The 26,797-nt window shown below is 34.0% G+C and overlaps 4 protein-coding genes across 7 annotated transcripts; 1 reads left to right on the forward strand and 3 right to left on the reverse strand.

The window, feature by feature from the left end:
* Positions 1–506: 506 nt before the first annotated feature.
* On the reverse strand, positions 507–2,257 carry LOC140825738 (thaumatin-like protein 1b). Its single transcript, XM_073187682.1, has 3 exons — positions 1,985–2,257; positions 1,171–1,864; positions 507–936 (listed from the first exon to the last, which is right to left on the reverse strand). Exons 1-3 carry the CDS (start codon positions 2,040–2,042, stop codon positions 771–773), a joined length of 918 nt encoding a protein of 305 aa, XP_073043783.1. The 5' UTR covers positions 2,043–2,257; the 3' UTR covers positions 507–770.
* A 5,930-nt stretch (positions 2,258–8,187) lies between these two features.
* On the reverse strand, positions 8,188–10,966 carry LOC140825739 (uncharacterized). 3 transcript variants are annotated; one of them, XM_073187685.1, is made up of 7 exons: positions 10,529–10,966; positions 10,374–10,422; positions 10,207–10,258; positions 9,519–9,682; positions 9,079–9,189; positions 8,705–8,747; positions 8,471–8,631 (listed from the first exon to the last, which is right to left on the reverse strand). In XM_073187685.1, the coding sequence occupies exons 1-6, from the start codon at positions 10,876–10,878 to the stop codon at positions 8,721–8,723; spliced, it is 753 nt and encodes a 250-aa protein (XP_073043786.1). In that variant the 5' UTR covers positions 10,879–10,966; the 3' UTR covers positions 8,471–8,631; positions 8,705–8,720. The 3 variants fall into 3 exon arrangements, with proteins under 3 accessions (XP_073043784.1, XP_073043786.1, XP_073043785.1); XM_073187684.1 differs by having other exon boundaries at positions 8,471–8,603; positions 10,529–10,965; XM_073187683.1 differs by lacking the exon at positions 8,705–8,747 and having other exon boundaries at positions 8,188–8,603; positions 10,529–10,952.
* A 1,249-nt stretch (positions 10,967–12,215) lies between these two features.
* Positions 12,216–12,659, reverse strand: LOC140828684 (chaperone protein dnaJ 11, chloroplastic). Its single transcript, XM_073191610.1, has one exon. The coding sequence runs from the start codon at positions 12,657–12,659 to the stop codon at positions 12,216–12,218; it is 444 nt and encodes a 147-aa protein (XP_073047711.1).
* A 5,748-nt stretch (positions 12,660–18,407) lies between these two features.
* Positions 18,408–26,349, forward strand: LOC140825740 (putative E3 ubiquitin-protein ligase LIN-1). 2 transcript variants are annotated; one of them, XM_073187687.1, is made up of 17 exons: positions 18,408–18,796; positions 19,322–20,329; positions 20,431–20,491; positions 20,681–21,106; positions 21,194–21,261; positions 21,353–22,651; positions 22,761–22,905; positions 22,989–23,246; positions 23,337–23,646; positions 23,725–23,849; positions 23,930–24,049; positions 24,709–24,840; positions 24,959–25,081; positions 25,159–25,269; positions 25,485–25,643; positions 25,732–25,983; positions 26,084–26,349. In XM_073187687.1, exons 2-17 carry the CDS (start codon positions 19,389–19,391, stop codon positions 26,099–26,101), a joined length of 4,548 nt encoding a protein of 1,515 aa, XP_073043788.1. In that variant the 5' UTR covers positions 18,408–18,796; positions 19,322–19,388; the 3' UTR covers positions 26,102–26,349. The 2 variants fall into 2 exon arrangements, with proteins under 2 accessions (XP_073043788.1, XP_073043789.1); XM_073187688.1 differs by having other exon boundaries at positions 18,409–18,796; positions 25,485–25,628; positions 26,084–26,348.
* Positions 26,350–26,797: the final 448 nt, after the last annotated feature.

The following is a 26,797-nucleotide window of genomic DNA, read 5'->3' on the forward strand; positions in this document are numbered from 1 at the left end:
ATTTTCATCTCTTACTATTGAATTAAACTCGAGTGTCTTATAAAAACTATCTCAATGTATTATAAGAAGAAACTAATCGACTGTAAGACTCCGTTCAATTTCTTGTGCGATAAATTATATTCAATGAACATAATATATGAGACTCAAAAAAGGAAGATGAGGAGATAAAAAAGCGTACTCTAAACCACATTATGTTTGATTTAATCTTAGGAGCGAAGGATTTTGTAGTTTAACGATGTAAATGTTAAGTAAGACAGAATTACAGAACCAAACGATAAAATAAAATTTACCATTCTTCCACCTAACGAAGGGTTTTGTTTATTATACTCAGATGAGTAAGATACTTATCCACTCAATACATAATATATGTATTGAATAGATAAAAATCACGGTCACTAATTCAACTATGATATATGCATATGTATCATGTACATGTGTATGTGTGATGTGGAGCTATCATACAAATAGCATCTACCGAGCCCTAAATGCGGTGGTGCACGTCCACATACAATAATTGAGTTTATAATTCATAATATACCAAATAAATATATATGCCTTTCGTTAAAACCCCCAATCTCAATAAAATTAAAAATACAAAAGCGCAATTAAATTAATTAAAACTTGCAAACGTGTTTTACTATATTCCCCAAAACTAAGCTACCTTTCTCTCTATATCTCCTCTACTATCCATCTATTTTGGTTTCGTCTAGATGAGTCCTCAGGGTGATCGAGTTCCTCGTCACATGGGCTATGCCGGGCCCAATGGAAAATTATAACTGATAACGCAACAGCCATAACGCCGCAGCGATGACGACGGCGCCGCCATACGTGGGCGGTGGAGCACCGCCGCTGACGTCCAATGCGCCCTGGTACACCATGGCGCTGTCGATGGGCTGTTCTGATTCATTCTGACCTCCCCCCGATGACGATTTTTGACTGCACAAACACATATGTCAGATAACGAACACAGCCGACCGTTGGTGTTTTGTAACCTACGGCTACTAGTTGTGTCATTTCATAAAAGCAAAATGTGTCGGTCCAATTAATAAGTATGAGATCAAGTAGTGAGTCATCCACTAGCTAAATAATTTTTTTTTTTGGTAAAAATCTTGGGTGGACGAAAGTACCCTTCATGAAATAATTTGGGGGTGGGCAATTTCGTAAAAATACCTGGTGTTGGGTGAAGGGCAAAACATGACGATGTAGTCGGCACCGGTACATGTGAAGGTGCTGGTGGAATCATCGTAAGCGTAGCTGTACGCTTGTGGGCACGCGCTTTTGAACAGCTGGGAATACTGAGTCGGCTGGCAGGATTGAGGTGTGCCGTACGTGCCCACGCAGCAGTACTCGTCGTTCCCGAAGGCCTCGCAAGCGCTCTTGCACGCCACGCGTTCCCCGCCGGAGATCATTACCTGGAGGGATGCCGGGCACGCACTGTTCAGATCCCTTATGCATCCCGTCTTCGTGCAGTTTTCCCCCGAACCGCCCTGTGGTACCAACAGCATCGGGACGTTGTACCCGTCGACGAGGCTTACGTCGTAGAAATCCTTCCCTGCGTCGCCGTCAAGGGTGAATTCCGCCAGAGTTGCAGGCGGCGCGGCGCCACCCCCTGCGCATTCCACTTTTCCGGAGCCACAATCCCCTGTAACGCAAGAGAATTTCCCGGTGGAGTCGAAATTGCACTGAGTCCTGCCCCAGAAACGCCCACCCCAAGACGGCGGCCCCCTGATGATCCTCGTTTCGCCGGTTTGCAGAGAGAAGCCTGTTGTTTCCAGAGGTGCGATACCAGCGTTCGATAGAATGCCTGGCCAGACTGTGTATTCACACTTGTTAACGAATGTGAACGTGGCAGCTGAATATACTCCTGTAAGCAAAAATAAATAAATCGCGTGAATTCATCAAAACCGACACTGACAAAAATTAAATATCCCATCTCCGAGTTAATCAATCATGAATTATCTTCGTCATTAGTCAATGGAGGTACCTGACACAATGGAATTTGAGAGAACTAGGATCAGAAGCTGCAAGCAGAATCTCCCCATGGAAGTGGGATGTACTGTAATTGATGGATAATATGAAAGAAAAAGAAGGATCCGCGGTCGGGGAAACCTTCTTCCTCGGAGAAATGAAAGGAGAGATTGGGGGATTTCGCAGGCCGGTGGCGTAGGGATTTATAAGCAGCAGCAGGAGAAGACTAGTTGAAGAGGTGTGTAATGGAAGCAGAATCTCTTAATCGAATTATATTATTGGCTGAAATAAGTGACATTCGTGTTCTCCATGTTACACTAAAAAATTAAAAATAGTGATGATATGAAAAAAGTTATAACTTCCGTACCTATTCGATAATATTTCTAGCCAAACATTAATCTATTATGATCGATATGATTTATAAAATGAATATTCTAAAATATCTTTTAATGGATGTCTGATAATGATGGTGTAATATTTTACAAACATAAATTTTTTTTGAAACAATCTTGCGATTCACTTTCGTGAAATCGATTTTTTATTTGGGTCACTCATAAAAATATTACTTAATATATTGTAAATATAGATATAATTGTTTCGTCTTAAAACAATCTCTCAAAAAATCTACTATTTTACAAATTGCAGATCCTGAATTCGAACAATCCCCGTACAAATAACAGACTCAAGTGGTTACTGTTGCTTCTATTCTAGTCATATTTGATTGCTTTATATATAATATTGTCGTGCCATCTGCAATTTTATATATATATAAAAACAATAATTATCAATCAACGTTTGGTTGTTGTATTGGTAAACAAACAATATGGTTTGATTTTTTGTTCTAAATATTGAAGTCAAGCAAGGGATATGATCGTTTCTGTATTGACCACTCTAGGTAGTGGAATTGTGCGACAAAATGGTAAAAGGCTCGTTTTTTATGAGTCACGTGGAAAAAAATAACTTATGTTTGGACCAAAAAAAAGAATCGCGGGGCTTCCATTTAAAATTTAGGACATTGCTACTTCCACGTTGCAATCCTTGAAGCGATGGATGGCCCATAAAAATAAGCCAAATGTCATTCATTCTATATAACATAGGCAAATTTTTTTTCCTGTTTTTGTTTTGGTGGATGTGTTTTTTTATGCGTGTGTACTCCATCTTAACAAAATTATTTTAAGTAATTTAAATTCTGACATAATTTTTATATAGTCTCCATCATATTACTATAATCAATTTTAGTTTTTAATTAAGTTATTTTATTAAAATAATCTTTTTATTATATCGAATTACAAAGACATCCCTTAATTTCTCTCAACCTCTTTTCTTCTCTCATCAATTTCATGTGTTAGGAGCTTTGAAGCACATCCATTCTAATTCTTCAAATATGTATGGATTCCATTTTTTTTGTCCACTTATTTTTTTTTATACCAATAATGATTAATTTTTGTTTATAATAATATACATCCATAGATATATGACAAAACAGTTTTATTTCTGTTAAATTTTTGAATAAATTGACTCCAATAAGATTTTCTAATTTTGATTTTTTTAGAAAATTTGACTTGATTATTGTCATGATTTATCCATAATTTTAAGTTTTTTTTTAAATAAAATATTATTAAGTTGAAATAAATGGATGATCTGAGATTTATTGCAATTAAAATATGTGTGAATTTTTCGAAGTTGAAATATGTGTGAATTCTTTTATTTTTATGTATTAATGAGTGGAATAGTTGTGCTATATCGACTCCAACAAGAATATTTCGAAGTTGAAATATATTTGAAATTTTTTTATTTTATGTATTATAATGTTTATATTTATGTGTTTTTGCTTATTGTTGAAATAATTATTTTGCTGAGTTCTTGGAAACCATAAAAACTTATCACATAAACTCGAGTTCTAGGATCTAATTATTGGAATTGATGGTACGTCACAGGGTTATGATGGACTCCAACCGTCTCCGATGGAACCTCATATGTTGAGTTAAATATTCTTAAGTTTATATTTCAATTAGTTATTAAATATTGAATGACGCAAAAAAAATTGAGAACATGGATTGAACAATGATTGTAAAGTAACTTACTTGAAATAATGAACCAAAGTGTAGAGCAACGACGGAGAAGGGGAATGAGGTCCATATAATTGACATGAATTTGTATCTTTATTTAGTTATTTTTTCCTGATAACTAGGCTCTAAATAATTAGAGCAAATAATTTAGAATAAAAAAAAGGTAATATATGATATTTCAATGGTAAAAACTTGTGTGAGACGGTCGGCACGGGTCGTATTTATGAGACGGATCTCTTATTTGGGTCATCCATGAAATAGTATTACTTTTTATGCTAAAAGTATCACTTTTTATTGTGAATATGGTTAGGCTTAACCCGTCTCACAGATCCGTGAGATGGTTTCACATGAGACCCACTCTATTTCAATTATACAATACATAATGTAAAATGTTAAGTAAAAAAAGACAATTTTTAAAATCATTAACTCTATCTGGATAAACAAACCATATAAAAAATATATATCTATAACTTCTTTATAATATAAGTTTACTCTATTGGATAATCAAACCATATAATCGACTGCATAAATTGATTTTTTTTTAATATAAATTGAACAGAAAGACCAGCCACATTAGTATACAATTTTTCATTTTCCTAATGTTGCAATTTTATTGATTAAATGACTGATAATATGAGGCTAAGGGGGACGAATTGAGACTTTGGTTGGATAAGAGGAGAGCTGCTGGCGGCTTAAACTGCGGTCGTAGTAATCAGCTTCTACCGTTGAAAAGGTCCTTTTACAGTTGACAGTTCACAATCCACGTTTCCTTCGATATTTCAAGTGCATTTCCGGATATTGTTTGTTTTTTGAGTCAATATTTCAAACATCCAGACAAGTATTATTTTTTAGAGCCATTTTTATGTGTTATTATCCAATGAGATTTGTATGATTCTTACGCTATTATTATTACGAGGTAGGTGTAATTTGCATCCAATTTAGTAGATTCAACGGTGAATACTTATCCCGAATCTACGGAAAAAATTATGCAGATCCCTTAAGTAAGGATAATTGTATACTCTTGAATACATCGTGGAGACAACACGTGAAAGATAACAATGGAAAAAATTATTTGAAGGTTGCATTGTATATTGAACGACATAATTCGTTAAAATTTTAAATTTGCTATCGTCAGTAGGATAATACTTGGAATAAACCAATTTTGGTACATTTCAATCAAGTATGACTCGTAAAAACCGAGTCAAAATATAGAGATTACTATTCGATAGACAATCCCTTTTTGGTAGGATCACAAACAAACTGAGTCGCCTTGTAAGATTTTGGAGTCCGATCACAAACAAAATTGATATGTATGTTTGGATTGATGGATTTTTAATGATAAATTTCAAATATATTATTTCAAATTACATGACTTTTGCAAGGACACAATTTAAGTAGATTTCCAATTTCAATAGCAATATAATACTGGTGCATTTTAAATACATCTAAGATAAATGTTGTTTAAAATTCATTTTCACATCTCTTGTTTCAAATCAAATATATCAATTCAAACTCAATTTAGTCAACTAGAACTCGTGCCAAAATTAATGTGTTTTTTGAACATGGAAATGAACTTCAAATCAATAGGAGTTCCAGTCATCAATCTCGAGCAATATGGTATAATAACTCTAAGGCATTGTTTGGTGTATATGTTTTGTAATCCCTCCTTTATTATGTGCATAGTATGCATGATTAAGATTGTGATAGGTTCATCCCACACTGTAAATATTATTATCCTATACATCATGTTTGAATAATATACCTCGCGGGAGGAGGTATAAAGCTAGATTAATTTATTTTTTCTGAGTGAATGGAAAGAGAAGATAGAAAGAAAGAGGACTGGTGTGGAAGTTCTTTGTGGTTGATGGTGAAATTAGGAGGGAACCGTACTTGAGAGTTTCCTACCTCATACGACTCATCAATTCTTTTGGTGTCTCGTTACCATATCTAACGGATGAGATTTCGAAAGTACCGAAGAATTCCCTGCCCCAATGCGAAGAGCAGCAAAAAGAGATATTAATTAATCAAAGGTCCAACTCGATTCTAAGACTAGAGATCCCTTTCAGTTGATTAACGATCAGTTGAGAATCGCTAAGAGAGGCATTCCATTTAGGGCGCTACATTAAAGTACCCTTAAGTTTAAAATAACGATAAATTCAAAAAAATTAGTAATTTTTAAATATAATTTATAATATGACTAATGTATAACTAGTTTAATTATTTGTAGTGATTATTGATATATTAATCAATTTAACAGTAATATCAGTAATTAATGTTCCTAACCTTTATTTAATAGTAAAATTAATATTCAAACTATTCTCATTATTTTAATTAGCCATGATAAATAATTGTCCGAAGTTATTTTACAAATTTTTCCTTGGCTTGGCTGGATATAAATTATAATCAGGTTTATGAAATTAGAATCGAATGTTACTTTCCTTCAATTTCAAAGAAAATGACAGTGTCTATCTCTAATAACTTGTCTGATATCAACATCTTAAGTTTACATCGATATATCAACACAGCTACAAGCTATCTAACCGAAATATTAGTAAATATCAAGGCTGACTTATATGTATAATTTTAAGAGTGGGTCTGATGTGAGACCGTCTCATGGATCATAATCTGTGAGACGGGTCAAACCTATCCATATTCACAATAAAATTAATACTCTTAGCATAAAAAGTAATATTTTTTCATGGGTGACCCAAATAAGAGATCTGTCTCACAAATACGACCCGTGAAACCGTCTCACACAAGTTTTTGCCTAATTTTAAAAAGCAAAACTTGCAGATTTTATTTATTTATTTTTTAATCAATATGGGTGGGGTTTCTGTCAACTAATTCATGACCTTATTTCCTCCCGATTAAAGACAGGCAACAAACTAGGTGAACAACATTAAATGGTCTTTATTACAACGACATGAATTTCTGCCTCTCAGCCCCAGATCTGAAAGAGATGCATAATTTCGAGATTCAGTGATATATCGGAAAAAAGGAAAAACATGACATTTTGGATCGGCACTGGTTAATTGATAAAGACAAACTCTTGGTTTCGTTTATATATAAAATTGATAGTTTTGCATCAAATATAAAAGTGTTTTTCAATCCATCAACTCTAAAGTAGTACTTGACAAAAATTATTATAAAATTTTCTTTTATGAAGTTAGTGCAATTTTTGTAAAAGAAAATTTCATAATTATTATTTCTAAAAAGAAAATCTTGGGCTCATTTATCCAAATCATGTAAGTCTTTGAATACAAGAGATTCCAGCCAATAAGAAAAAGACTCTTCCATCCACAGTAGGACTTAGGATAAAGAAGAAAAAATTTCAATTCTATGAGCTATGATGTTTGTCGTAGGACGAAAATCGAATATTCTCGATATTTAGATTTCATCAAACATCTTCAAAATTTAGAATGTATTTTTGTGTGTCTTGAGTCATTTTTCGGGTTTGTGACTGGTTGCACCGTCGAAAAAGAGAGTCAGTCGAAACCTGTATTGGGTAGTATTTCCATTCCTTTGACATCTTCAATCTCTCGTGGATTGCTGCTATTTGGGATATTTCTTTCAGACGCAAGAACTCCTGTTCCATCACTTCCTCGTATTATTCCTCCCGTTCCATATAAGTCGCGCTCTACATAATAGCATATATCGACATCTAGCCAGAATCAGGTGGCTTCCATTTCACATCAGTATTTTGCCTCGTTTCCAATGTCACCGGATATATGGCTTCGACCAGTATGTTTCTGTAATACTCCAAATAGGCTATGCACCAATAGCATATTCTTAGAAACAATTAATTAAACCCTAATTTAATCTAATACAATTATTAATTTAGTTATAATAATTAATAAAACAGTTTTATTTTATTTTCTTTATGACGGATGCAGGAATCGGGTACTTGACATTTTGGGTAAGGAAAAAAACCCGGCTCTGACCCGACAAAACCAGGTAACCGATAAACTCATTTAAAAAAAAACAAAAAATAATCTAAATTAATTCAAATAATAAACATATATTATAATTATTAATTATTTTTTAAACTAAATTTTATACTTTAATCCAATAATAAATTTATTTATACAATATTAATGGAAAAAAAAAAGAATCCATTTAATAACAAGCAGCAAAATACCAGGTTCTTCGGCCGCGGCAAATCCATTTATTTTGAGGTACTTTCAAGAAAGTGTCAAAGTGGGACAAATATCAAAATACAGATACCCAGACCCGAAGAAACGTTACAAAGGCCAAATCAAAGTTTAGAAAAAAAAAATTATTAAGCACCACTTACAGTGATTTTTGGATTATAAGATTTTAACTTCCACAAGTGAATAAAGGATGTGAAAAAATCATAATTAAGAGATTATCCCTACTGAATAATCATTAATCATACAGGTGGAACTTTACATTATAGTTGGATGGAAGCTGCCTCACAAGGCCGCGGAGAAAACGAGCGAGTGATCTTCTAGCTTTCGCAGAAGCAACACCAGGTTTTCCATTTTCCTCTGAAGTGGCCTGAGGTTCTAGTGTAGCATGAACTTTTCTAACTAGTTGCCGTAGTTCCTAAATAATAAAGCAGGAATAAAAGAACCTATGAGCAGGATATAATTATATAAACGGCACATAATCTAATGTAATAAGGAAATTTATGTGCTTACACATACCGATGACAAAAGAATGTCACATTTTGGCAGATCGTGACTTTTGCTGCAAATACTCTCACAAGAACAGTGAGGTACAACCAGAAAACATTCTATTGGCAAGTTTCTTTTAATGCTGCCTTAGCCATCGGTATGCACAAGTTTTAGGGATTTCTCATTGTGAAGTTTGTTTATAGCCACAATGGGATAAATGGGGATGAAGTTTGTTGCAGACTATGGTTGACTAAGAAACATTATATGACACATGTTCATAATATCTTTGTCAGAAAGAATTCAATGACGGAGAAGAAGATACATCAATATATCTCCTAAAATAAAGACATGTGTTTGCATGCTTATTAGTCAACTATTCAGATCGGAATATCCTAGAAACTAACCTGTCGATCAAATTCAATTTCGCGAAGTGAATAAATTTCATTGGTGATGCAAATGTCCTTGTTGATCAAACCATCATACCATCTGTCAGCTACACCAACGTTAATCGAATCCTGCAAAGGGGACCAGAGGTAAAAATAAAATATTTTATTCATCCCTTGTCAAACAAGAAAGGAAACAAACGTAATGAAAATAAAATCAATAAACAAGAAGAACAAACCCATTGATCAAATTTAAACAACACACGGTCCAATCAAAGTTATATCAGTAAAGACAGTGGATTTTCTAGCAAACTAACAGGTAAGCATACTTTTGTTACTGCACATACACAACTGAAAAGAAAAAATAAAGTGAAATTTGTAGAGGAAGTATCCCCCCACCCCCAAAAAAAGTGCAAATTACACATTCCAAGACTGTAAACAAACGGATCACTTTTGCTTACTTCTTCTTCATCCCCCTCTTCGATTTCCTCATCTTCCTCTTCTTCACCATCAATATCCAAGCTTTCTGTGCCTGAGAAATCTTGGAACCTACTCTGGTCTCCATCTTTGGTGGCCTGAATCAAGCCATCCATTAATTCAGGCTCCACTTCTCGTAGCAGTCTTCCTGAACAAAGTTGCTGACATTTTTAGAGAGCAGAATCAAGGAGGAAATGCATTACACAATCTCACATGTCATAAATCTTTTATTTTAGCCATATCATAAATTTATGCAGATTTAAAATAATGCAGACAATTTTTTATTACTATATAACAAAACTCTGTTACTGATAACGGAAATTAATTTCTTTGCTTCATCTCCCGCATAGCAAATACATTTTGTTATGCGATGGCTGGAGAAAACAAACTGGTTCCAAAAACTATCACTTTGCAGCTTTCAACTATGCATTGCCATGCATAAAACCCCACAATGAATAATCGATACTGATAAAGTCACAGTAACAACAAACACTTCAAAATATCATTCTTTAAGAAAATTGCTTTTCAAAAATTATTTTTGCTCCAAAACTTTTGTATCCAATAGCACTTGAAATCTTGGTTTTTGTTTTTGTTTTGTTGGATTGGTAATGAGAAACTATTTTTCATATACAGCAAAATCGATGAAGAATATATCCTTTTGTCCTCCCTTACCTATATAATTAAATTGCCTTCGCTTTCCTTCTCTAACATCACGACCTAGTCTCTGCGACAAAAGACCAAGCACCTTAAATACTTTTACAAAAAAACACAACAAGGCGGTGCTTCTAAATTTCTACTTGATCGGCCACAACATAAAGCATAAAACATAAAACAAACACCTTAACTAGCACAAGAGCATCATACACATCTTGCTCCAGAGCAGCCACTCTGCACTAATCGATACACATAAATGAATCAAATGCCAGATATTACAATATTTACTCGTACTCGGCAAACAAATGTGAAGAAGATGCAGTATTGTACAGCATTTCACCTAAGAATGCGTTTAATTTGAGGTGGGGAGAAGCTGGATAGCTCCATAGCCCAGCGTACGGCACGTCGAGCCTCGCGCTTTCTGTCGTTGCGGCTCTTAAATATGTCACCGCTATCTGAAAACGACGCATCGTCGCTGTCGTCCGCGTCGTCGGGCACAGGAACGTCACGCAATTTAACAGCGCGGGAACGAAAGTGGAGTGCACGGAAAGAGATGGAGGATAATGGGAAGAACGGAATATTACCAGAGACGAGGTTTGAAGTTGAAGGTCGGCTGAGAAGATGATAGAATGGCGACGGCCAGTAGCGCCGCCGCGACAATTGCATCAGCGGCCTCAATACGTGAGCCATTTTTGTGCAGTTATCTACGGGCTCAGTCGTTAAAGTTTGGTTGGTGGAAAACCAATTTGTATATGGGCTTTAATTGATGGCCCATAAACTTTTCTTGGCCTTTTTTCTGGTCAAGTAATAGGGTTCTTTTTTCTTTCTTTTTTTTTTTTTTTATAAAATTTGAATGTTTAAAAAGTTCAAATAAATATGATTTGACATCGAAGTTAATGAGTAGACTACTTAAATAGTACATTTTGGATTCCCGTCAAACACGGGAATTGATCCGACTTTAAACTGGTTTTTTTGTTTTATTAACAACTTTAAACTACTTTGCCATCTAAGAATTGAGAGTTTAGATTAATTAGGAAAGAGTGAGTCTCACGTGAGACCGTCTCACGGATCATAATCTGTGAGACGGGTCGATCCTACCTATATTCACAATAAAAAATAATACTCTTAGCATAAAAAGTATTACGTTTTCATAGGTGACCCAAATAAGATATCTGTCTCACAAATACGACCCATGAAACCGTCTCACACAAGTTTTTGCCATTAGGGTAAGTAAACAAATTGTGTCAACTCATAATTTTTTCGAGTAAGCTATAAAATATTTGATTTGTTCATAATTATCGAATTCAAGTTAAAATATAATATTTTCAAATTTTCTTTAGTAAACTCGAGCCAAATTATTTTATTTTATAATTCGCGAGAAACTCACATTTTTTATATTTATTATATTATATATAAAATATAAATGTTTCTAACATTTTATTTTTTATTTTTTTAATAATTTAGAAATATGTTCAAAACTTTCGAATTGAGATTAAATTCGAGCTTTTAATAGAAAATTTTAATAATTAGAGTTTCAAATCTGCTTAATCTAAAATATGTTCAATCCGATCTGATTTGTTTACACCTATGATAGATAATAGATAAATATGTTTCGAGGATTCATATTTTTTTATATTTGGTTTGATACTTGATAACAAATATACTTATTGAGTGGACAATAACAGGGGAAACCTCTCATGCTAACAAATATATATGATATAAATATATAATAATTCCAATAATGTAAAATTTTAATTGTCAAAAATCTATGAAAATTAAATACCAATATAGATACTAAATGAAATTTAATAATTAGTTACTATTATATAAATCACATAAACATTAAAAAAAAAAGTTTGATTTACAGGCTGATCGTTCCTTTTTCTTCCCAGATATTTACATATTAGTCAATCTTACAAAATTAACTGCGTAAAACACTCTTTTTTTCCCCTTCTGAATCGAACCATATATATACAGGGGATACCCAAGGTTAAAAACAAGGGCTATGGTTAAAATAATCGTTTTATCTACCAACACTGATCAGTCTCCCAGTTCCGCCTCCGCCGACTCATCACCGGCGAAGCACCGACCGCGAGCCGCGCCTCCCTCCTCATCCGCCGGGAAAGCGTGATATCGTACAACGCACGCTTCTCCGGATCAGAAAGAGTCGCATAAGCCGCGTGCAATCTCATGAACTCGTCGGAAGTGGATTTCCCGTCTTCTCCACCGCTGGGCGGCGCGACGTCGGGATGCAAGACCCTCGCCAATTTCCTATAGGCTGACTTGATATCCTGACCCGAGGCGCAGGCTTGGATCCCAAGGACATCGTAAAACGACGAAGTCTGCAGAGCTACTTGAGGAGCCCATGTCCTTTCGGCGGTGGCGTAACCGGCTGATATTTGGATCGGGCGACGGAAACTGAGCTGATTCGGTGAAATCGGAGCCGGAGAGGCGGAGAATCTGCGACCCATTATTTGACTTGAGAGAGACGACGATGTGCAGGCCATGAGTAGGAAGATTAGAATTGTTATTGGATGAATGGAAATGAATTTTGAGAATAGTTTATTTATAGATGAAATTGTGTGTGGGCCATCGATGAACCACGGATGACGCGTGTGATAATAAAGCTTATCCACTTGAACATGGTGGATGGATGCACATTGTGTGGATAAAATGGAAGGTTTTGCTGAGTCAGTAATTGTGTATTTGCTGCCCACGGTTTATTATTTATTTTTTTAGGAACACAGTTTTTAGATTTGAATTTCGACATGACGTGGCTAGATTCTAGATTTGTTGCACTTTCGTGGTGATCCACGTTAAACATAGTATTTTTTCCATCAATTATCTTAATCAAGTTTATTTGCTCACTGAGTTTTTTAAGTTTAGTTTTATTAGGCATAGTTTGATACACGTGATAGGATAAATATGTGATATATAATATAAGGATAAGTTAAGAATAAATAAGATGTAGGATATTATATTTAATGTTTAGTATGATTTTAATAAGAGTGATTAAATTTATATATTAGATTGTAATGATAAAACCTTCTCATAATAAATTTTATAATTTCAAAGTTATTGTTTGAGTTCATATTTTTTATTTGTTCATGTGTCGTTAGTACTTGCATGATTTTTTATTTATTTTTACCTAATTTTATATATTATATAATATGATAATCGAGCTCTTGATTATACAATCAATTAAAAGCCCGCGAGTGCTTTTATATGGAATATGTGTTGTGCAATTTATGATGATTCGATCAACGAATGACTCTATTCATATTGAAAATTTATGAATCTCGTTATTTTATCATCAAATTTTATGATACTATTTCACAAATTAATTTTATGAGACTGATTTTTTATATGACCTGGTTCATGAAAATATATTATATTCTTTGTTAAAATTGTTATTTTCACTTCAAATATAAATCGAGTCAAACTCATTTCACATATATAAATAAGTGAAAATGTCTTAGAAACCCTACATTTATTTAAAACCTTTTATCTAACTCAATTTTTTAAAATTCATATTTCATCCATATAATCATTGTAAAATGACTAACGTTATTGTGAGCATCTACATGTGTAATATTGATAGTGGATGAATTATTAATTAAGTATTATAAATAAAAAATAAAACTTAGACAGTATATTTATTTTTTTATACATGTAAGATTCGTATGAAACGTAGATGTGGTTTTTGCAACCCACTGATTCTAGAAGGAAGATGATTTAATGCTCCAACCAGGTGTCAGCTTTTGCGTTGGGTTGAAGCAGTATTTATGAATTTTTATTTTAAATATAATGGTCTAATAAATACATATTTTTAATTCTCTCTATATAAAGATGTAAAATTATTTATTATTATTTTATAATTTATTATCTGTATATGATGTTTAATCACTATTTACATTGATCAATCGATAGTGAGTAAATTAAATGTTGAATCAAAGTAAATGAATTATTTAGATAGGTAATAAATTTAATATATTTATATAAATATTTTTCGGATTAAATAATAATTGGAAATAGGGAATATTTAAAATATATAATCCAAGTAGAGTTTGAATTTGATCAGTGAAAACGAGTTCTGTATTTGCCACTTAAATTACGAAGAAAAAAAACAAATACCACAACAAATATAAATAAGTTAATTCGTACTATGAGTGATCACGGTGCGGTTTGGTTGATATTTTAATAAATTAAAACAACTTGTTCGAGATTCAACCAAAGTAATTACAACACTATTACTCGTTTTTATTTTTACTTGAATTTTTATATTATTAAAAATTAATTAACAATCCTTTATCTATATAATTAATAAATTCAACATCCCATGAAATATTACATAGATATAAATGTAACTCTTGAATAATATTATCGGTGCAATCGGTACGTTTTTTCTTAAAAAAAAAAAAAAAAGTGGCGCAAAATGCTAGACGGATTAGGATTTAGTTATAAATCACGATTTTTCTCGATTAACTACAAATATCAGTGGCACCGAATCATATTTAGGTTTTTGTAAAAACCAATTCAAACAGAATCGACTAAAAACAATAAACCAAAACTTAATTTGGTTTTATGTGTTGGTATGGCTTGGTTTCCGATTATTAGGGACTATGTTGAATGGGTATAAATCAAATAATTTTGGTGTCATAAACTCACACTCCGTTAATTTGTTTTTTGATAACTAAATTATCGCAATTGTAACGTACAATTTTATTTACATTATGATAATCCACAAAATTATTGCACTTTAAAATAATCAAAATATCAAAATTAAGCAATCCAAGTATAATTTAGCAGCAATAGTCATCCTCGAGAGTTCTTGATTGCTCACTCGCTCGAGAAAACATTCACATATATGTGCACTCAATATTTCAATATTTTTTTATATACTAATCTAGGTGAATGGAAGACTCGAACCCGAGTCATTACAAAAGAAAATCCAAGTAATTAAGAATATTAGGACTAAAGTGTCTAGACTCCTCTAAATATTTCAATATATTTCTTATTTTAAGTGTCATTTTCCTGAAAATTGTTCCATCGGGAGCCGACATGGCATGTGGGATGTGTTTTCTTTTTATTAACATGAAATGATCCGAGGCTGAATTTTTTATGCCATATGATCCAGTGTTTACGATATTATAAAATATACATGTGATGAATTTGAACCATGTAATAATCAATAATCCGGACTAAAAATGTTATTGGAAAGCTAATAGAGAATATCCAAAACTAGGAGCGCAAGATTCAATGAATTCTTAATTGACTTAGTCAAGTATGGCAATGCAAGTTGTTCATCGGACTTTTATTTTGTGGCTCTCCCGCTATTTAAAATTGAGTGAGTCTTATGTGAGGACCATCTCACGGATTATAATCTTTGCATAAAAAGTAATATTTTTTCATGGGTGACCCAAATAAGAGATCCGTCTCACAATACGACCCGTAAACCGTCTCACACAAGTTTTTGCCTTTAAAATTATTAGGGTTAGTTTCGTACATTCAGTCAAAATTTCATTGACTATTACAAATTTACATTATACAAAATCACGAAAACCATTTTTATACATTATAATATGATTTAATTATTTTGTATGATCAGAAATATTTAATTAAAACAAGTTGACTTTTATATCTTATAAATTTATAGAATGCGTGGAGTTTCAATATGACTGCTCTAAGTCAAAATTTTGAATATGTATAATGTGAGGCTCAAAGCTAAATGTCGGGAGCTACACTCACTCTACGTAGCTCATTCGATCTAGATCAGAAATATATTCGAAGTCAGATAAATTTCACGAACACTATATTTTATACACAAATATATATTTCAGTATTTTGTGCTCGACAATTTCGAGCAAAGACAAAAATAAGATTTTATATTAGTCAACTAAACTAAGTATAAAATTATAATTTATAAAATTCATATCCATACATATATTATATAAATGGTTGCAGCATAATTTAGGCGAAACTATTAATCAGAAAGATGTTGGCGATAAGTAATCTTATTTCATTTGTGTTCGACTCCTTTAACTTCTGTATATGTGATGAATTTTGAAATACAAACTAGATATATTTATCATTTCGACTCTCTTGTTCAAATAACTAGATTCGAATTAAATTATTCTATTCAAACACAAATTTAGTTAATGTTCTAAAAAACAGTATGTGTTAGAGGGAAGGCCATCCACCGCGTGCCGTATAGGTGCTTAGGCCAAACACAATTCTTATAGGCAGCCCGCTTAGGCAGTTTTTTTTTTTATTTATCTAAATAGTTAATTTTTTTTGGTTTCATATTTCTTTGATAATATCTCTATGTCATATTTAAACTAAAAATCATTGGTATATTTTTCATCTTTATACGATATAAATTGATCGAAAAATATGAAATAATATTTTTTAAAAAATAAATATAAAAATATTCTATATATAATAACATTAGAGGTATCCTAAACTTCTAAAAATTGGAGCAGTGAGCGACCGTCTGACAAAGTATTTTAAAACACTTATTTTAATTTAGTATTATTATATTAGCTCAAAAGTCCTCTAAAAGCTTTATGCAGTGGGCACGAAACGAAGGAATATATAATGGTCATATGCATGGAATCCACAATTGTTGCTATTCATAGCAAATCCAAAATTTTTAATGAGGTGGCGCGCTGTGGGGGGCAAATGGACCTAATATATATTATTTTTTAAAAAATTACGTGTCTTAAATATTACAAATCATTTCGTACTCCAAATTACATGATGTCGACACAAACATATAACAAACTAGTTACGGCTATGTATAAATACAAACTCAATAATCTCTGTATTCAATTCAATGTTGTTGACAAATCGAACGGTTTACAACATGTATCAATCAATGATATGCTAAAAAAACATGCTTAACATCGATATTCAATTTGACGTGATTCTACTGTCAGAACTAAGATATTAGGTTTAATTGCATTCATGAAAACAGATTATTACTCCTATGTTGATGTTAGTTATTAATTTCTAAACATGAATAAATTTAGAATCCAAGCTCAGGGGAATATAAAATTCTGATTTTGCAGTACAATATATCTCTATATCAAATATATTCTCAAATCATAAAATTTTACAGAATAAAAACCAAAATAAAGAGTTTTTTTTAATATATTTTTTGGGAAATTCTGATGCCGGTAGAGTTTCGTGCGATTTAATTTTTTTTATCGGATAAATATTTCTGGAACAGAGACACGTGTCTTTCAACCGTAGCTTTTGCGGACAGAGACACGTGTCTTTCAACTGTGGCTTTTGCAATAAGGATGAGTGGTTGTTCAAAGGGTCAGAAGTGGAACAATAAAATGAGAACACATCACATTAGAATTCCACATTCGTGTCTGTGCTCCAAATTCTTGGAATCTTTAGTTTTGGTTCGAGAGATCCTTCCATCTAGAATCTTTATTGATAAAGAGAAATTAATTTTGTTTATATTTATAATAATAAATAATATTTTGATATATTAAATTTTAATTTTTTATTATAAATAATTAAAATAAGATATTTGTCTCGTACAATTGACCATATAACATAAGATTTTTTGTGATCAAATATTATCACGGAAATATTATAGTTGGACAGTGTAAAATTTAATTATTAAAATTAAAATAAGCAAACTAATTGAGTTTTATATGAGAATCAGTTAATACAAAATCAAACATCACGAATATCAAAGTATTATGTGCTTATAAGAATCTAAAGAAGTTGTTTCACTTTTACATGTTTTTTTTTTAACAAAAAAGTTGGAGAATAGGTCTCTTGTGAGACGGTATTACGAATATTTATACGTAAGACATGTCAACCCTATCGATATTCACAATAAAAAGTAACATTTTTAACATAAAAAATAATACTTTTTCATAGATGATCTATATAAGATATCCGTCTCACAAAATACGACCCATGATAATTTCTTAAACAAGTTTTTTCTAAAGTTCTATCGGCCCAATTAATTTTTAAAATTTTGATTATTTGATATTTTAAAAGACTAGAATAACCACACAATTTTTTTCATATCCCAAGTATATTCGTCCAAAATCCAGTGATACAAATATTTTGAACATGTTAAAAAAATTCAGTGATCACGTAAATGTGATTACTTTATGATTTGACAAACCCAAAAAAACACAGCCAAAGACACAAATATGTCTGTCTCATACGGTCATCTGCAATTTCATTTTATTTAATATCCCATATAAGTTAAGCTCAAGAAATAAAATTAATCCAGCTTGAATGTCGCAGTCCGCGCTTTCTATTGATGATGAATCACTTAACGCCGGCTGGAAAAAATGCCGGCCTCCATTTTCAAGTCCACCCATTTGGCTTTTTGTTAATACTGACTCCATTTTATTTTGTCATTATTCATTCTTGTTATTTGTTTATGTATTTTCTTGGGTTACTTGTTCAAATGGGCACTTGTCCTCGCCTCGGCAGTTCTCTAGGATTTGAACTTTTGTGGGCGACGAGTTTCGTTTTCGCCACTAAAAGTTTTGATCTTTGTATCTGTATCTGATTTTTATACAGATAAAGAACACAGTTTTCTGCATAATCCTCGACAGGAATGTGTTGGGTACTGTTTTCTGTTAAAATGTGATCTACTCGTGTTTTCTTGCTTGTTTACATAGTGTATAACTTTCAATTCTTCTCTACTTCTGTTTACTAATTTTTTTTTATTTTGGTTTCTATCTCTGGTGTCATATATTATCGATTCTGCGATTTGTTATATATACTATCGACTGCTGATTTTATGTCATGAACGATGTGCGACTTAATATGCTGTAATTCCTGTTGCTAGAGGTGTTTCCAGAAATTTGCTAATGACATGTAGAAATTGATCTTTTATCAAATTATGAACTCCGGTGTTTGCATTTGTGATGATTGAATATTGCAAAATTTAGATCAACAACGAAGGTTTGATGTTGTATTTGTAACTGCTCTTGCTCTTAGTGCTCAAATGATTCTGTGATCTTTAGCCTTTGAGGAAACAAGTGATACTCATTCCATGTTTGTTATCAGTATTCAGAACCGATTGTGAGTGGAATTTACTAATGGGCAGGTGTTCTTGACGTACTGAACATGTATGATAATGTAACAGGTGGATAAGAATTTCAGGGATGAATTTGTGATCTGTGACTGAGTCAAGAGAATAAATTGCTCCAAGCATGTCTGGAAGTTATAGGTTTGAAATGGACCAAAAGGATATAGTTAGAACACTGATCACCACCGTGGGAAGTTTCATTCAAGATAGATTAATAGATAAAGATCGAAGAACTCAGCACAAAGAACAATGTGCTGAGAGATTAGCGGCCGAGGAAGGAGACAACGATAAAGACAGTGAAGTAAGGTACTCGGATCAAGCAGTTTTAGCAAATCTTGATTGGGGGATTGACGCTCTTGAGGAAGCAATCAACACATCTAATACAGAAACTAAGATGGCTCAGTTGGACTACGCAGAAAAGATGTTACAAGTATGTGCTAGGTTAAATTCAAGTCAGAAAACAGCTGGAGTCCCAAACTTTTACCTCTCGTCTTGGGCTCATTTAAATCTCGCATTCTTGTGGAAGTTGAGGAACAATGTAAATAATTCGGTTCTTCATATTTTAGAGATGTTTATGATAGACCCTTTCTTCTCGCGGATTGATTTTGCTCCTGAGCTTTGGAAATCTCTATTCCTTCCTCAAATGAACTCGATTATTGGGTGGTACTCCGAGGAGAGGAGTAGGATAATGATGGATGTGATTCCGGACATGTCCGACTTGTCGTTTTCTGTGGATTTTGATCAGTATTTTAATGAATCTTTAATCTTGTCCGTGAGGCCTGAGCAAGCCGAGAGAATTCAGCACTTGGAGCAGCTTTATGGGCAGTTTTTGGATGATAATACAAAGCTTTTTGCCAAGTACTATAAGGATTGCATGAACTATGATCCTGCTACTAGCAGGAAGGTGATTCCTATGTTGCCTATTGCAGAGCCACCAATGACTCCTCTACACGAGACTAGCAGCCGACCGATTCCTGATTACGTAAAATTTGGTCCGATTCTGCCTAAGAGTGCTGGATTTTCTCCAGTTATGAGACCTCAAGAAGATTCGAGGAAAGCTTCCGGGTAGAAATTTAGTTATTTATACTTTATCTGTGATGTGTTTTTTACAGTTTGACATCATGTTGAAGTTGGAGCAGAATTCAATGAGTTTTGGTTTTAAACAGATTGAATATATCTTCAACCTCTTCGGAGAATCAGGCGAATTTCACTGCTTGGGCTACTCAGGTAACATCATGAAGTGTTTTCCTACTATTCTTCCACTGTTTTGCACTAGTAATCGAATCTATATATTGATCAGACACGTGGTAAGAATTGTATAGTTTATGAGATTCAAGTTGCACCACACCATGCATGGACTATAGGTTTTGGTGCCAACGGTCTCTTTTACACGATTTTTACTCATTCTTTTTTCAGGAGGAAATCCCCGACGAGTCTGAAGATTTTTGCGATGGTCCTAATGTAGTTGCAGGAACCAAAGAAAGAGCAAACGATAATGCTGGCAAGGGATTTGGTGTACTAAAGGTCGATGGCACAATTGTGTCTAATAGCAGCATCAGACTAAAGAAGGATGAGGAAACTATATCCCGAAGACAACTAATTAAACTGAAAAGTTGGGGACAATCACCTCGAAATAGCTCTCCGACAGATTCACCTAAACCTCCTCCATCAAATATTTCTTCTCCAAAAGAGGATACAAGTTCTAAAAAGGTCCAAACATCTATGTTGCGACTCCTCTCCACTCGTAAGGATTCCTCGGTTTCAACTTCTCGACCTGGTTCTCCACTTTCATTCTGTGATAATTCAAGCATTAGCTCACGAGACTCCGATGGAGAAATGCCAGTATGTATCAGTTACATAAAACTAATGATACTTATTCATTTGTCATTTGGATTTTTGGGCTTACACTAAAAGTTGTTAGATAACCAGGGACAAGCGAAGTCCTCGAATAGAAGTACTGGTCATACACGAAGTGTAAGACAAATATTTATAGAGAGGTGTGTTTTTAGCTGTTAGTAACTCCTCCAGTTATGCTATTTCTCAACGTGTATTTCACTTTTGTAACATCTGTTTATTTTGAATCTCCAGTATTCATGGGAATTCTCTAAGTCAAGGTGATGAAGAAAGCCAGAGCATTGCATCTTCTCCACGATCCGAGATGGTGACTCCTCGGTCAAGACCCCCAAAAGATTTTGTCTGCCCTATCACTGGTCAAATCTTTAATGATCCAGTCACTCTTGAAACGGGACAAACATATGAACGGAAAGCCATCCAAGAATGGATGAACAGAGGAAATACAACTTGCCCCATTACTAGACAGCCTCTCTCCGCTGTTTCGCTGCCCAAGACGAATTATGTTCTCAGGAGGTTGATAACCTCTTGGATAGAACAACATCCCGACCTTGCTCAGGAATTTTCATGCTCTGAAACGCCACGAAACTTTTTGACCAACATGGAATCAGAATCCATTCTATCTTACACGTCCAGTCTTCCACGTGACAGGAGCTTCAAAAATGAAACAGAACATAAACCTCAAAGATTCACACGAACCGGACTTTCCACATCTCCCACCAGTGTGATATCTCAAGCAGCTGTTGAAATGGTTATCAATGCATTGAAACCTTACATTCTGTGTCTTTGTAATTCTGAGGACTTGCAAGAATGTGAAGCTGCTGTCTTGATGATAGCCAGCATCTGTGAGGACTCGAATGTGGATTCGGCTATTAATTTGTATTTATCTTCACCTACTATAGTAAATGGATTCATGGAAATATTGTCGACATCATTGAACAAGGACGTGCTTCGAACAACAATTTACATACTTTCGAAGCTTATTCAAGCGGATGAGAGTGTTGGTGAATTTCTGACAAGCATTGACACGGATTTCTACTATCTGGCAGATTTACTGAAGAAAGGTCTCGCTGAATCTGCTACTCTGATGTATATGCTCAGGCCATCATTCTCTCATCTTGCTTCTCACAATTTAATACTCACCCTTGTACATATAATTTCGAACAAAGATGAAGATTCTGCTGATCTTAAATTTGCTATAGCACCCAAAGATGCTGCTATAGCACCCAAAGATGCTGCTATAGCATTGCTTGAGCAAATTGTTGTGGGAGGAGATGAGAGCGACATGTCACGTAACGCAGTGGATGTTATCTCCGATAATGGAATCCCGGCTCTGCTGAATTGCCTGAATAGGGTTGATGAAAGACGAGCGGTTGTATCTATACTTTTGAGTTGCATTAGAATTGATATGACCTGCAGGAATATGGTGGCGAATGAAATTGAATTATCTTTAGTTCTCGAGTTATTTCACGGGGGAAACGATAGTGCGAGAGGATTATGTGTGGAGTTTCTCTGTGAATTAGTTCAGTTGAGCCGGTATGACACCAGTCCTTCAATCTCAAACAAGTCCATCTCGAAATTAAGTCCTCGATCTTTCCCTTTTCATCATCTTCAAAATTATTCGACCCCATTTTTTGTGTTACAGGAGAACACTAAGTAACAAGATTTTGCAAACGATTAAAGAAGAGGGTATGTTTAGTACAATGCACATCCTCTTGGTCTATTTGCAAATGTCTCCAATGGAGCAAAAGCCTGCCATTGCTACTCTTGTTCTTCAGCTTGACCTTTTGGTGGGTTTTTATTCATGATCTCTAATTTAGCAAAATTTATACGAGGCAAGTCAGGAATTTTGATCAAAAAATTTACTTCTTAGGATGCTCCTCGGAAGATGAGTATCTATAGGGAAGAAGCCATGGCAGCACTGTTAGAGGCACTTCAAAGAAAAGATTTCCCATCTTCTCAAATCATGGCCCTTGGTGCACTATCATCTCTTTCAGGACATTCAAGAGCTTCAAAGAAGCCATGCATGGATGCTTGGCTGCTAAAGACGGCAGGGTTAGACCAGCCATATACTGCCGTGGTAAGAGGGGAGGAAGTGAAGACCGAAGAAACAGAATTTAGTGAAACATTGGTATTACGAAGCCTGGTTTTGAAGTTATTTATTGATTATTTGTTATTTTGTTCATTTTTGCCCGTTTTAAATCTTGATCACCCATTATAGAAAGACGAAGAGAGAGCATCAAGGACTTGGGAGAAGAGAATTGCATTCGTACTTTCGAATCATGAGAAAGGCGCTATTTTTAAAGCTCTGGATGAATGCTTTACAAGCAATTCAATAGAGATAGCAAAATCTTGTCTAGTGGTGGCCACATGGCTTGTGCACATGCTTTACAGTTTCCCTGATTGCGGGATAAGGGACATAGCTCGTAAATCATTGCTTGACAAGTTCATCAACGTGCTACAATCGTCGAAGAACAAGGAGGACAAAATACTGGCTGCCCTTGCTGTGAGAGGATTCATCAATGAACCAGGTAAATGTGATTCATCAAATGGATAATTGATTCAGGCTTTTATTATTTGTCACCTAAATTAGTGAACTATGCTTACAGTTGGACTGAATGAAGTCGCGGTGTATACCAAAAGTATGTGGAAAATCTTGAGGCGTCTCAAGAAAAGTTGCACAGTGGCACATGATATAATGAAAGCTTTGATTAACATGACATCAATTAATCCGGTGAGTTGTGTATTTACATCCTTTAACTTGTTGGGGATTTAAAGTAAGGCTTATCTTTAAACACACTTGATCGTTTTCAGTCAGAGCTGTGGTCCTGTGTTGAGGGCCCTGTGCTGGACGTGTCCATGAATGGCGAAATTCTCTCTATGCTTCAGATTAAGAATCGCTTGATAAGCAGCCATTCGGACGGAACCATAAAGGTAAGGGAAAAAACCATTATTTACCGTTCATTTTGCTGCTTACTTGTTGCCATCTTGAGTACACGTGTATGGGGTTGTTTAGCCACGTTACTAATCAAGATTCTTGGTTGTTGGAGGTTGCATAAGACTGCAGTTCTTTACATTTAAACAACATATGCTTTACATTTCAACAAGATATTCTTTTTTCAAAATTTTGTTTGATCCTGTTGAATTTGTCCATAGAAATATACAGAATAGAGAACAGAACAGAACATAGGATTTGCATGGTTTAGATATTTAAACAACATATGCTTTACATTTCAACAAGATAATTCTTTTTTCAAAATTTTGTTTTGAACCTGCTGAATTTGTCCATAGAAATATACAGAATAGAGAACAGAACATAGGATTTGCATGGTTTAGATATAAAGGTCCACATCCACAGAAAAATGGCCGAAGAGTTAAAATTATCATTAATTTTCTTTGGTTTAGATTTAAAATATCACATTTTTATATAGGTGAAATTTTTCTTGGATGAATAATGAATATGGTCAAAAATCTTTTTAATGACGATATCAAATAAACTTGAAATAAAGATGGATAATAATCTTGATTATCTTACATTTGATTCGATAATATATTTTTCAATTTCTAATATAAACATTTCCCACTGCATTCAGGTGTGGGACACTGGAAGGAAGACTCCTCGATTAATTCAAGAAGTTCGTGAACACTCAAAGGCTGTTACGTGCCTTTATGTCCCACCTTTACACGACAAGCTGTACAGCGGATCTTTAGACAAAACTATCCGTGTAAGGCTTCATATTTCTTATATATATTAATTTATGACTCCAAACTCTATCAGAAAACCGTGAATGAAAATTCCCAATTATAGCATCTACTGAATTTGTGTTTCTTTATCATATACAGGTTTGGTCGATCAAACAGGATGAAATTTACTGTATTCAGGTACACGACGTGAAAGAATCTGTGGTTGTGTTGACAGCAAATGCTAGTTATGCTTGCTTTGCTTCTCAAGGACATGGAGTTAAGGTTGGCGTGCTAATCTTACACTTATTATCTAAACCTTTGATAAAAATACTAATGTTGTAAGCATCAACTTTGTCTAGGTTTATAATTGGTCGGGCGTACCGAGACACGTTAACTTAAACAAACAAATCAAGTGCCTTGCCTTTCATGGCGATAAAATCTACTGTGGTTCCTCTGGCTACACAATCCAGGTAAACGGATTCAACTCCAAAATATAATAAAGCATATGTCTGTGCAATTATGTCTGGTTTGGAGCGCATCCCTTTTATTTCTTGTTTCCATAATAGCCAAGTTACCTGTCTCCCTATCGTTCTTCATGATCCACTTCTCGAGATATACGTACTCAAGATCATCATGTTTTCCAAGAGTCGTTTTCGTGTAAAAAGTATGCAAAATTTGGTAACAGGAGGTGGATTTAAGAACACAAACATCATCAACATTTTACTCTGGTGCCAAAAAGTTACTAGGCAAACAAACAATCCACTCACTTGAAATTTACGGTGGCCTCATATTTGCTGGTGGAACTTCGGCTGATGGTACAGCAGGAAAGGTGTTAACTTCTTTGGTATCTCAACTTGTTTTCAATCCCGAAACATAGTGAAAATTAAATCCAGTTTTACTGACCATATTTCTAACGACGTTTGCATTTTAAGGTATTTTCGCTGTCCAACAAGGCAGTGATTGGGTCGTTGTCAACTGGCCTTGACATTCATCAGATTGCTGTAAATAATGACTTCATACTTGCTGCCACAAAATGTGGGATGATAGAAGTTTGGCAAAAAGAAAGAATGACAAAGATCACACATATCAAAATGAGATGTGGAGGGAGTGCAAGAATTACGTCTCTCGCTACGGATTCAGAAGGGCAAAAGCTTTTTGCAGGAACCTCGGACGGCAAAATCCAGGTACCAAGAATGAAACATAGTTTTCTGCAAATGAGGAAGTGAAATCAAAGTACAATTTTTTTAATCAATTTTTTTCCTTTCTAATTTGGGGTGGTTGCAGGCTTGGAGTTTGGACTGACAATTCTGATAGCTCAACGGGTTCTTGATCAGAGGAAATTTCTTCCTTATAGAAAATTCAAAGTTTTCTTGCTATATGTTTTTTTACACGCGAACTGCGTGACTCGAATCTGGACAAGGTGATTTTCATCAAGTTACTTGGCTTTATGTGAAAGTGTCTATGATCCAAGCCATTGTATTCTGACAAATCTTGAATGTGGAATCGTTGTATGTACTAGGAATTTTTTTTTATAAAAAATTAACTTTTATCTGATAATTTGAAGAAGATTTGATATTTATATAACTGATAACTCTGCTTCTCCGTGCGGAATGATAAAATCAGTATTTTATATATCTTTTTTTTTTTATGTGAACCAGTGAATTCTTGTTCCATGTAAATTAACCATGCAATAATGCATGAAAATTTTGTCCATTTGCAGTTGGCACCGGAAAACTCATCACTAAGTAAATCAATATATTCATTAAAAAGAAATATTGTTTTAGCAAATACTCGACATAACTCAAAAAAAGAAAATTATTGGATCCATTAGATTAGTATTTTTTTGGTTTGGTTGTTTGTTTGTTTATTGGGTCTAAAAAAAGAAAGAAGAGTTGTTGGATCCAACAAAATAATAATAATATCTTACACGTGGGTCCCGCACACGGTCTTTTCATTTTCCATACAGTATCCTCTCTATACCCTTCCCTCCAATTTCCC

Source organism: Primulina eburnea, chromosome 3 (genome assembly GCF_022965805.1).
Source record: "Primulina eburnea isolate SZY01 chromosome 3, ASM2296580v1, whole genome shotgun sequence".
NCBI classification, from domain to species: domain Eukaryota; kingdom Viridiplantae; phylum Streptophyta; class Magnoliopsida; order Lamiales; family Gesneriaceae; genus Primulina; species Primulina eburnea.

What these genes read in the sequence shown, in the direction of transcription:
- LOC140825738 (XM_073187682.1), bottom strand. Translation starts at nt 2,042, where the DNA reads ATGGGGAGATTCTGCTTGCAGCTTCTGATCCTAGTTCTCTCAAATTCC. An exon ending in CTCAAATTCCATTGTGTCAG is followed by an intron (nt 1,865 to 1,984) that starts GTACCTCCATTG and finishes TTTTGCTTACAG; the next exon opens with GAGTATATTCAGCTGCCACG. An exon ending in TGCCCTTCACCCAACACCAG is followed by an intron (nt 937 to 1,170) that starts GTATTTTTACGA and finishes GTGTTTGTGCAG; the next exon opens with TCAAAAATCGTCATCGGGGG.
- LOC140825739 (XM_073187683.1), bottom strand. Translation starts at nt 10,878, where the DNA reads ATGGCTCACGTATTGAGGCCGCTGATGCAATTGTCGCGGCGGCGCTAC. An exon ending in CAAATTAAACGCATTCTTAG is followed by an intron (nt 10,423 to 10,528) that starts GTGAAATGCTGT and finishes CGATTAGTGCAG; the next exon opens with AGTGGCTGCTCTGGAGCAAG. An exon ending in AAGGCAATTTAATTATATAG is followed by an intron (nt 9,683 to 10,206) that starts GTAAGGGAGGAC and finishes AACTTTGTTCAG; the next exon opens with GAAGACTGCTACGAGAAGTG.
- LOC140828684 (XM_073191610.1), bottom strand. Translation starts at nt 12,659, where the DNA reads ATGGGTCGCAGATTCTCCGCCTCTCCGGCTCCGATTTCACCGAATCAG.
- LOC140825740 (XM_073187687.1), top strand. Translation starts at nt 19,389, where the DNA reads ATGTCTGGAAGTTATAGGTTTGAAATGGACCAAAAGGATATAGTTAGA. An exon ending in TCACTGCTTGGGCTACTCAG is followed by an intron (nt 20,492 to 20,680) that starts GTAACATCATGA and finishes TTCTTTTTTCAG; the next exon opens with GAGGAAATCCCCGACGAGTC. An exon ending in GAAAGGTGTTAACTTCTTTG is followed by an intron (nt 25,644 to 25,731) that starts GTATCTCAACTT and finishes TTGCATTTTAAG; the next exon opens with GTATTTTCGCTGTCCAACAA.